This window comes from Ascidiella aspersa, chromosome 3 (assembly GCF_963924565.1).
Source record: "Ascidiella aspersa chromosome 3, kaAscAspe10.2, whole genome shotgun sequence".
In the NCBI taxonomy this organism is placed as follows: domain Eukaryota; kingdom Metazoa; phylum Chordata; class Ascidiacea; order Phlebobranchia; family Ascidiidae; genus Ascidiella; species Ascidiella aspersa.
The window spans coordinates 30,427,361-30,438,808 of NC_139449.1; the positions used below are offsets into that span (position 1 = coordinate 30,427,361).

General features: G+C 38.5%; 1 protein-coding gene across 1 annotated transcript; it reads right to left on the bottom strand.

Annotated features, from left to right (window-relative positions):
* Positions 1-1,130: 1,130 nt before the first annotated feature.
* Positions 1,131-6,709, bottom strand: LOC146161529 (tubulin alpha-1A chain). The gene is made up of 8 exons (XM_083383428.1): positions 6,596-6,709; positions 5,783-6,005; positions 5,244-5,348; positions 4,650-4,846; positions 3,985-4,216; positions 3,274-3,539; positions 1,934-2,127; positions 1,131-1,376 (listed from the first exon to the last, which is right to left on the bottom strand). The coding sequence occupies exons 1-8, from the start codon at positions 6,596-6,598 to the stop codon at positions 1,241-1,243; spliced, it is 1,356 nt and encodes a 451-aa protein (XP_083239554.1). The 5' UTR covers positions 6,599-6,709; the 3' UTR covers positions 1,131-1,240.
* Between the last annotated feature and the right edge of the window lie 4,739 nt (positions 6,710-11,448).

Consider the following 11,448-nt stretch of genomic DNA (forward strand, 5'->3'; position numbering starts at 1 on the left):
CAAATGACATCTCCAGGATGCATAATAACCAAAGCTATTTTAATTTGTGTAATCTAACTCTACTTAAAATTGCAGCACGTGGACACGAAATATCGGCAATTAGAATCGCCAGAAGTTAGAAGAAAGAAAGGGCCTAAAAAAATATGAAAATTAGAGTTCTACTATTGTCACTACTTTGGCAAAATATAGGCTTGTTGCAAGAATTAAAAAAATATATAATACATGTGCTTCTTGTGAAATACCGGAAAAGACAGCCTGACGAAACCATCGCAGCATTAAATTGCATATTGGTAAAATGTTTACTTAAAATATCAAACCCTAAGAAACCAGCGAAACAACGACTTTACGTAATAAAATAAGTATATAATGGATCTATTCAGTGTGTTTAATAGAAACATAGCACAGACAGTGCAAACCCAGTCAAAAATTTAGACAGATTATCTGTGGCCCATATGTCATTTATCATTGGCTTATCTCAGGTAGGGCCCTGTGTTGATAAAACCATCATATACCATATCTTGCAAGTTGGGCCCTTGTATGGCCATTCCTTTATATTTGAAGTATCATGTTGCCCTCCATACCACCTAGTTAACATGTAGAAAAAAAGTTTCTTCACAAAATTTTCTTGAACATTTGAAATATAATTAAGAGGCGTTTAAATGTAAATTGGTTAATTATGTGAAAGTTGATAAAGTAGTCTGCTGGGGCAGCTCACACTTTACAGAGTGTATAGTAGGTATTTCTCTACATTCAGGTGGTCAATGTAGCTAAATACGGAAAAATGATACTTATATCATTAAAAAAATAGATTAAGTGATAGACATTAAATAATGTTTATCCGTCACAGCAAAGCAGTCGTGATAAAGATATATTTGTGAAAGCCAAACTTGGTCTGTATTTTCTCAGCAAGTCTTCGCACTCCGCTTACTATATAAGCTTTAAAGGATATTGTTAACATCCCCGCTCCACTCTTTCCACTAGAGGGCGCAAACAGTTAGAGTTGTGACGTCATAGTATAAGCACACAGGGGTTTGTTTACATTTAAAAGCATCTTTGTATAAAAAATATTGTGTAAATAGGTCTTACGTCTGTCGGAATAACACGTTATTGGAAACCACTAGGCATTCGAATCACCACTGTTTATTCACATTAGTGAGATTGCGACAACAACAAACACCAAAATGCGAACAAACAACAGGTTCGGGTTGAGATCAGCGATGAAGATCGAAAGAGGAGGAGTTTAGTACTCCTCGCCTTCCTCTTCACCCTCGCCCTCCACGGAGTCGACTCCGACCTCTTCGTAGTCCTTCTCAAGAGCGGCGAGATCCTCTCGGGCCTCGGAGAACTCTCCCTCCTCCATACCTTCTCCGACGTACCTGGAACATAAACGGATAAAGTGTCAGTATGAGTCAGTAAACTGAATCTGGCTGGGAGACTTAATTATCGATAACAAAAAACATATCAATAATACAATGTGAGCCTACGGCAGGAGCAACTCACAACAGTTAAACTGCCAAGGAGCCAGTTATACTGTTTATTAGAGCAACGGTAAACGGGAATTATTAACTGTATTTTTATGGTTTGCATGTTTGCAGATTAAAAAAGTTCGTACTTTTATGTATTTACCGATCGCCAACTTTGAACAAGTGCGATTAAAATAAATCAAATTCGCCTGATATAGTTATTTTACCATATGGTGAACACAATTTCATGGAATATTTATTACTAATGTTTGTATAACTGAAGTGCAACCAATTCGGCGTGATTTTGTTAGTTTTAACGTAGGACAAATACCCCCTAAAAATACGCTAATTGGAGAAATTTCAATCAATTTAAAATTAAGTGGAACCTGCAGAATAACTCCTTTCCATTTAATGTTTTTTTTTTATAACTTGCGGTTTTACGATAAACATCTATCAAACGTCAAACTCACCAGTGGACGAAGGCGCGCTTGGCGTACATCAAGTCGAACTTGTGATCAAGTCGGGCCCAGGCCTCTGCGATGGCGGTGGTGTTACTCAACATGCACACGGCACGCTGCACCTTGGCCAAGTCGCCTCCTGGCACGACGGTGGGTGGCTGGTAGTTGATTCCCACCTTGAAACCGGTTGGGCACCAGTCGACGAACTGTGGATAAATAGTACAATGATTAGTCCAGTTGAGCAACGACGAAGAGCGACCTCGCTCCCAATTAATATTGTAACAATGACTCCCATTCGTATTTAGTAGACCTCAAACTGTGCCTCGAGAGAAGAATAAGTGTTCAGTGGTAATTTTGGAAAGTATTAGCATTAAAAAATGCAGGCAGGCAAGAGAGATGGACTTGACTGTTTTGTACAGTTTCATTGTTTTCCTCAATGGGATACAAGTCTCTGCCACACAAACATACCAGTTTCGAGAGAAGCCTCTTTCTCAAAAGTAAAGAACAGTAAATTTGCTTGATTTTTCAATTTCATAGTTATTGTCAAATGAAACAGCAAAAAAACAAACAAGATGGCGTGAATTGCTTTTGATTCGTTCACTGAAGTGGCGCCGATATTTCTCGCGGAAAGCGGGTGTGTTCGAGATGAAGGGTACTTCACCGAACCCAACTCTCCACTCTGGAGGGTTACTATGGCTCTGAATAAACAGGTTCCCCGCAGCGAACCGCTCGGCCTTTGGCAAACATTTGAAGCTGTTTACAAGGGGTTTGATTCTCGCTAAAGTGCCGGTGTGTATTGGGTGCGAGCCATCGTGACAGTTTCCACTTTGTTGCCTAACTGTGTCTGCGAGGATACTTGTGGGGATATTGTGGAGCTGCACAAACGTCGTCAACTCCACTTAGTGGCGAAAGTGCCTTCTTCGATTTGTTTTAAATTCGGCCACTAAGGAAGAGTCATTTGTAACTGCCATGGTGTGAAGGATTTTTGTATAAATGGTGAGTTACTGCCCGTAATCATATCTAAGAATGCATTTTTTTCTTAAATGGTTTTGAAATTCGCTAAGAACGGAAATTATCACCAAACAGCGATCTATTATCAAAATTACTACTCTTTTATTACTACTCTTTTATTGTCAGCCAGCATTTAACTAAAAAAATATTTTTTTTTAAATCTACCACAATAAGAATCTGCCTTTGCAAATGTTTACTTTCTGAAACCATGTTACTTATTCCATGCCTCAACAGTTTAAAGATTAACCAAACTAGTTCTTGGAGTTGTGCCCATAATGCAATAACTAAATGTACGGAGAACCAAACAAAAAGTTTCAAATCATTTTAAAGCAAAGACCCACCTGGATGGTCCTCTTGGTCTTGATGGTTGCGATGGCGGCGTTGACATCCTTGGGGACGACGTCACCACGGTACAACATGCAGCAGGCCATGTACTTGCCGTGACGGGGATCGCACTTCACCATCTGGTTGGCCGGCTCGAAGCAGGCGTTGGTGATCTCGGCGACGGAAAGCTGCTCGTGGTAGGCCTTCTCGGCCGAGATGACCGGGGCGTATGTGGCCAAGGGAAAGTGGATACGTGGGTAGGGCACCAAGTTGGTCTGGAACTCTGTAGGAAGTGAAATAAGATTTTACATCTAGCTTAAAACTAAGCAGCTATGAAGCTAATCCCTATATAAGCTTTGTACTTCCTTCTGGGTAAAGTTCTTGATTTTATATTCTTTGTGTAAGTAGAAAATAATGCTGCTCAAATTAGTGGACAAAATATCCACAACATTACGGTTTGCGAAGTTTGAAATCATCGCAAAATAAAATCTATTAATTAAAAAAATAATGCCTGGTTTAATGTTTCCCAACAGTGATATCATTAAGTGATACTATTTGTATCCGTAGCGCAAAATACGTTTGTCATTAACAAAGTGGAACACCTATAGTACGACCTTTTATTTATAGCGCAAAATTAAGTTTCATTCCAGTGCAGTACCAATAAGCTATAACCATGTGGTACAACTCTCTCAGAAGCAGTTTCTTGTGGTCTAAAATAACAAACCTACCAGTAAGATCGACGTTAAGAGCACCGTCAAATCGGAGTGACGCGGTGATGGAAGAGACGATCTGTCCCACCAGCCTGTTCAGGTTGGTGTAGGTGGGTCGCTCGATGTCCAAGTTGCGTCGGCAGATGTCGTAGATGGCCTCGTTGTCGACCATGAAGGCGCAGTCGGAGTGCTCCAGGGTGGTATGGGTGGTAAGGATGGAGTTGTAGGGCTCGACCACGGCGGTGGACACCTGGGCACAAGTTAATAAAGGTTATTGTAAAATTGTGTTGTTGCGTTTTACTGTTTACAAAAGTTAAATAAAATGGTTTTGAAACAAACTTTTTTAGAAATATTTTCTCTGTTTTACTGATAGAACCATAAATATAAACCAATGCTGACAAAATAACACTTATCTTTTAAAATTCATTTTAGTGTTAATCTGTCAAATAACAATGACAACAACGGGTAAATGAGCTATAGTAACAGGTTAAAAATAACCTGATTTGTTTTGCAATGTTTATATGTTTGTGCAACTTAAAGAACCTTCAATCTTCAATCAGAGCCTATTAACCAACTATTTTATGTACAAAAATCCTACCAGTAGTAACTAGCAACCATTGGTAGTTTAAAACTGACTAACGCAAAAGTCTTGAAAAATAAAAAAATGGGTGAAAATTTCAAACCTGTGGTGCGGGGTAGATGGCGAATTCGAGCTTGGACTTCTTGCCGTAGTCGACCGAGAGGCGCTCCATGAGGAGGGAAGTGAATCCCGATCCGGTGCCTCCTCCGAAGGAGTGGAAGATAAGGAATCCCTGGAGTCCGGTGCACTGATCCGCCAGCTTGCGGATGCGGTCGAGGACCAGGTCGACGATCTCCTTACCTGATAGAAAAATGCATAAACTTTGCAAATGGGGAAGCAATGAGATTGCTGGCCGTTGCACTTACGCTTTATAGAAAACTTTTCTGCCGATGGCCTAAAAATGCGTTGGTGTGACGTTTTAACTAGAAAATATTATCTTTATTCATTTTTTTCGGCCATTTTTTTGTCGTTATTCAACAGATTTTGTTATACATACATGCTGGACTGACCTTAAAATATATGTTTGTAAATATACCACTGTTTTTTCTGAACATATGGGACAGGTAAAAACACAAACTATCAATTTTCAAGATATTTACCTTTTTTGAACGAAATTTTGATTTTAATTTTGCTTATTTCACACTTCTTGAGGAATAAAAAGTTTTTTACACGAAAATCACGCCGCTCAACTACTTACCGATGGTGTAGTGACCACGGGCGTAGTTGTTGGCGGCATCTTCCTTGCCAGTGATCAGCTGCTCGGGGTGGAAAAGCTGGCGGTAGGTTCCGGTGCGGACCTCATCTGCGAAAGAAAGCAAGTTAATATGGAAGGTTATGCTACAAAGCCTTTAATCTTGATAGACGTTTCACAAAACAACCGATCAGCCGAACGTTTTTGCTAAATTCCATATAAGATCGAAAACACAGCCAATATTAAAAACGCAACATACAACACTAGACTGGTATTTACTAATATATCTATAAGCTTGCAAAAGCTATTTACATTATCTCGAAAATGATTTTAAAAATAAATCAATTTATCCCTAAAGCTATTATTTACATTTTATATGGCATTGTTTGAAGCACCCTAAACAACGCGCACCGAACTTTGTTGTTTCAAGTCAAGGTCTTCGGATGAAAAATCACGTTAACATCTTTCAAAGACAACAGAGCGCGCGACGAACAGTTGGGAGAGGCGACAAGAGCAAAATAAACACACACACAAGCTGCACATACCGACAACGGTTGGCTCCAAGTCGACAAACACGGCTCTTGGCACGTGCTTTCCAGCTCCAGTCTCACTGAAGAAAGTGTTGAAGGAATCGTCGCCTCCTCCGATAGTCTTGTCGCTGGGCATCTGGCCGTCGGGCTGGATGCCATGCTCCAAGCAGTAGAGTTCCCAGCAGGCGTTACCGATCTGGACTCCGGCCTGGCCGACGTGGATTGAAATACATTCGCGCTGCAAAAAAAAAGATAAATAAGATTAATTTGCGACTAGCCGTGGTTTCTAGGAGTTATCTGGTTTATTTCGGTTTCTCTGCATGAGAAAAAATAGTTCTAGTTTATTTTCATACAACAGCCAAAATTATTTTTTTACTTTGTAAAATGTTTCTAAAAAATCCTTTATAATGCAATATTACTTTTTGCGATATTAAATTATGTTATTCCGGATTATCAGTTTTGTTTTGGTGGCACTATTTGTTGTACCTATGTTTTAAAACTTTAGTAACACTTTTATCGTCGATGTGACAACAACAGTAGGGCGAAAAGCAGGTTTATAAAATAGTTACATGCGAAAACAATAAGGGTGCAAATCCTTTATTTAAACCGGTCGATAACTAAATGGGCGCGCAAAGCTAAACTATGTTGTGCGACAGCACTCAGCACTCGTTGTAAAGACCGTGCTATAACGAGGAACGTAGGGTATGGCGAAAGAAGCAGACTGCGGTTGAACGTTTGACAAACAGAAGTGCACCCTAGCGGTTCTCGGCCTATTGCAGTAACGGTAACAGTCAAAAACACCAAAAAGCACAAAATAAAAACACTTACCATTTTGCAGTTGGTGAGGTTGGGACGAGTTGTAAAACAAGTAGAACAGGGCAGTTGAAGACGGGGGCAAGCTTCTGAACAAGCCTAACGACAGTTACGTGCCTTTGCTGGTTCGGAAAGTGATAAAAACCGCGGCGGGGTGAGGCGCTATATATATTCCAGGCTGCCCGTTTGCCATTGGTCCTCGCCGCCCGAGCGTGACAGTTGCCCGGGCGATTATCGTCGCTACGGCGGGAAGGGGCCACGTGCTAGCAACGGTTTCTTTTGTTACGGGACCCTTTGCGCCAGATTTACCGTTCGCGCCGTCAGCGCTGGACAAAGCTCGATTTTTCGACCTTTTGTTGCGACTTCTCGTGTTCGCGGTGCCCTCTGTCTTCGTTTGCCTTTCCGAATTGTAAGTCGCCGTCTCGCAGCGGGGAAGCTTTTAATTTTTAAAACCGCGCACCGACTTAACCTAACGCAGAAATCAGAGCGCCCCAATTCGCCCCTTTAATCGCGTCAACACCGCTTCGTTGAGCCACTGGGAAAGCCCTGGCGCAATTTAATTACAAAACACTCGTTTTAATATTAAGGTTCGTTATGTCTCGTTAGTCTTTTGGAATCCAGCGAATTGTCGTGGCTGTACCTGGCAATCCCGTTACAGTTTCGGCTTTCAATAATTCATGTCGTTTAAATTCAACAATTTTATCTTTGACGTTAATCGATTTAAGATATAGCGTTAAAACAATACAGGACATTCAACAGCTTAATTGTGCCTGTTTGAATTAAACATGTATCGCGTCAACAATCCATGACCTTAGTACTCATGTAACATATTTAATTCCCAGCCCCGGTCCCAATAATTAATCGTCCACAAAAACTGGTATATAGGCAAAATTACAAAAGTCAATTATGTAACTGAACGCCAGTTAAACTAATGACGTCTTTATTATGTGGTTGTGGGCATGTCGGCCCGTCGCTTCATAAATTATTATCTACTGTAATAATGTATCAATTTAATCTTGGAGTCGCAGCCAAACAGTTTTTATATGTAAAATATGGAAAACGTTTTTATGCCAACTCATAAATAATTAAAACCTATTAAGGGATACCACGAGATCATATTCGACAAACTTATTGCGACACTGAGTAATTAAGCCTAAAAGGGTTGACCGAACAGTCTATGGTTTTCAAGTGTTTCAAACATGTTATTACCATAGTTATAATGACTTAAGTCAATCACTTGACGTAGGTGAACTCGGTTTAGGTTTTAAAAATAATTGTCTTGACTTCAGTGTTATGTGTAGAGTAAAATCGAACTAAAAACTTTGAAAAATAAACAAAATGGCAAAAACCCCAGCGTTTTAAACAAAATTTAAAGAAAACCAACGTTATTTAATGTTGGTCACAATAAATCTAACGAGATATCTTTAGTTAGTTTAGATCCGTCATTTTGTCAAACAGTTGGCATTATTTAGAAATAACAGTAGAGAACGCTGATTGTCAAAGGTTTTCATTGGCTGTGAACACACGATAATTTTGGACAAAGTTTCTCGTAACAATAGCGCGCTTTCCAAATTAGGTAAACGCTACGCTATATAAAACGGACTAATTACGCTTTGTTGGGACGCTTAAACGTACGTTTGTCAAAATTTACAAGAGGTAATAACATAACGTGTAGCGTAAATGGCAAAGGTAATTTAGAAGGCTGCCAAACAATTCCAGCAGCAGCCTATTCAGCTAGCTATAGAGTGATGTCGATGAAACATCGCATCACAGTGTCGAATTCTGGCGATGCGATACGCAAGGACGCCAGCGTTGCCAGGCAACATGCGCATAAACATGTCCCTGCCGCGCTGTAGAACAGCAGCCAGCAACAAGCGACTGTGGTGCGTCGGCGTCCACAAACAAACAAACAACACTTGTACCGGCTGACGGTGAAAAGGCCGACTGCGTATACGACACATGCCCGACATGTTTGTGGTCAAACTCGAAACCCTCTCGAGAATTTTCCAGAAGCGCTGGAGATGGGAAAGGGGCGTGTTTTTTTACGAAATGAGAAGCCAAAGCGGGTGTTCATACACTTTTGATTTTTACATGGATCTCAGAAATATTTGGAAACATAGCAAAAACTGTTCGCATTCGTTTTGGCCCCCTAAAAAAAATTGAAAGCAAAAAACTTGGCATGATGCACTAAAATTCGAATATAGATTGGTTTCTAGACAATTTAATTTGATTTAAGATTAAGTGGAATGAGAAATCTATGTATAAACTCATGCGTTAAATAAGGATTTGCTATCAGTCCGATTAAAAAGTTGTTCCAACTTAATCAATCTTATAATTTGGGTGTGGCTTTGAGACTCTTCAAAACTCTCTGGCTGGCCAAACCCAGTTTAATAACCATATATACTTTAACCTCCTTTATTCTATTTAAACTAAGAATTTGGTTGCATATTTGTGCATCAAACTATAACCTCAGGTTTCCCAATGCTCTCTGTTTGAGACATCCCGTTATGACGTAATATTGCGACGTCATCTCTGCAAATTTTTCATCTTTCCGGAAATTAAATTATTCTACTTACAACTCTGCGTAGCGTAGTTAAAAATAGGGTTGAACCAACTATACCTAAACATTCTGCAGCTTAAACTGCTGTAGTTATACGGTGGTGACTAACTTGGGACAGTAAATTGTTCATTAAGCTTGTAAATCTTTATACTTCAAATAGGTATGTCGAATTACTGTTTTTAGGAGAATTGTTACAATAAGGGATTCATATTACAAAATTTGCTTGGGTGGAAAACAAAACTAATGTCAAACATTTTAAACTTATAATGCGCTTGAACCACTCTCCAACAAGTGTAAAACATATGTTGATACAAGAATTCAGTTTATAAATAGCATAACTTTGAAGTTATTCGAATAAAATTACCACAAACACACTGTGTATAGATTCTAAGCGCAAAGTTTGTTGGACGGTAAATTCCTACTGCAAAACTGTACAATACCACAATACCATAGGAATTTCGAAGAATTTTGTAAAGAAAAAAATAATTTGGAATTGCATCATAGCTATTTACGAGAACCTTCGTTCCCAGAAGGTTCGCGGCGTATAAGAATTCCTAGTAATTGTGAGTAAGGCTTGGTATTTGACACCGCGTTATGTCAAGTTACCCCGCACTGATGTGTAATGACAAACGTTGGAAAAGTGCTGACGTTTTTATCCCAGCCACGGGAAGGCGGGATAATTAAATCAGGTGTATTTTTATTGTATCATGTGACATCTGATTTTCATTATCCAAACAAGTTTGTCAGTGTGTACTGTTTAAAGAACGTGGTCCAACCAACTGCAAGATTGCAAATAGACTTTTGCAGCCCGCAAACCTTCTTTTCGTAATAATGCAATGTTGTTTGTGCGTAACATTTTCTAACTTTGCTAAAAATAAGTATAATTTAACTTTAAATAAAAAATTAAAAAGGGAAAGGAAAATATGAAAAAAATATATGTACCCTAACATACCTCCGTTAGACCGAAGGTTAACATCTCATAATTTAGGAGCTACGATTTTGACTTGTTAAAATACATACTAAGAAATGTCTTGAAAATGTGTCGCAGGTTGTGGGGTTTTCTTTAAGTTGCCTGCAGGTCAAAAGTATTTGAACCACGCTAAAATAAGTATTGAATTATTTTATTTAGAATGCTTTGCAGATCTTTCTAGATGCTTAGTCGCTCTTGGGCGCCAGATAGCGATTTATTTTAAACTATTGTTTAACCACAAGAGTGCGACATTCAACCTAGATTACTACTTGGCACACATTGTCGCATATTTTGATCTCTACTTTTCTCGTTGCTTTAACCGCCCCTGACAAATGTACATGGAGCTCTTGTTTTCTAACTAATTAAAAACAAATAAGATTTTTTATGAAAAAAAAAATCACAACACGAAATGAGCTGATTTATGCATTTTAGCAATGTCCCTGCATTCTGCATTTTGGTCAATTACATTAATTCAGTTCAAGGGCAATTACAATTACAATCACTCTTTAAAATGTTTCAATTACATTACAATTACATTAAAAACTGTAATTAATTACATCAATTACAATTACACAATTGTAATTTACTAGGTTTTTTATTGCTGTTGAAGTATGGACAACAGTTTGTCTCATCGCTTCCCAAAGAAAATAAACAACGTGGAACATTATTGAAACGTCAATGTTCTGAATATCAATGTATTGAGCCAAAATTTTAGCAAATTACAATTACAGTTAAAATTACAGAATGAAGATGCCTTAAATACTTTCCAATTACAATTACATTAGAAAACTGTAATTAATTACATCAATTAAAATAACAAATTACAATTGATCCAACTCTGAACATCACTGCTGATAAATTAACGCAAAACGGTACACATAAACGCAAAACGCATCTTCTTCAACATTTAAATTGAAGGAAAGGTTACTTTATGGTAAAAGTTGTTTTAAATTTATTATAACAAATTTAATAAGCAACAGTTGAACCAAATTATTTTTTATTTGTTACTGAATTAAGAGCACACAATTTTTTGTGTTTAAACCAAGTTACCATGCAGTACTGTGCGTAAACCAAATTAGCAGTGGCAATGAGAGCTGATTTTTTTCGACGAACGGAAACGTCTGGTGCAATAGTTTCGACAATGCAGCGTTCGGCCCAGCCTTATATACACGATGCAGGCAAGCGATGTCAGCACTTCTGTACTTTAAGCTAAATGTTAAATGTCTTTAAATAATAGGTATTCCTCCGAAAAATAAAAAGAGGAAAAATACGTGACTAATTTTGAATTTACAATTTACATTTTTCTGTAAATTGTGATTTTTTTTTCTATAAACAGTA

Coding starts and splice junctions, on each gene's coding strand:
- LOC146161529 (XM_083383428.1), bottom strand. Junction 5,349..5,782: donor CTTGGAGCCAACCGTTGTCG/GTATGTGCAGCT, acceptor TTTCTTTCGCAG/ATGAGGTCCGCACCGGAACC. Junction 2,128..3,273: donor AGACCAAGAGGACCATCCAG/GTGGGTCTTTGC, acceptor ATTTATCCACAG/TTCGTCGACTGGTGCCCAAC.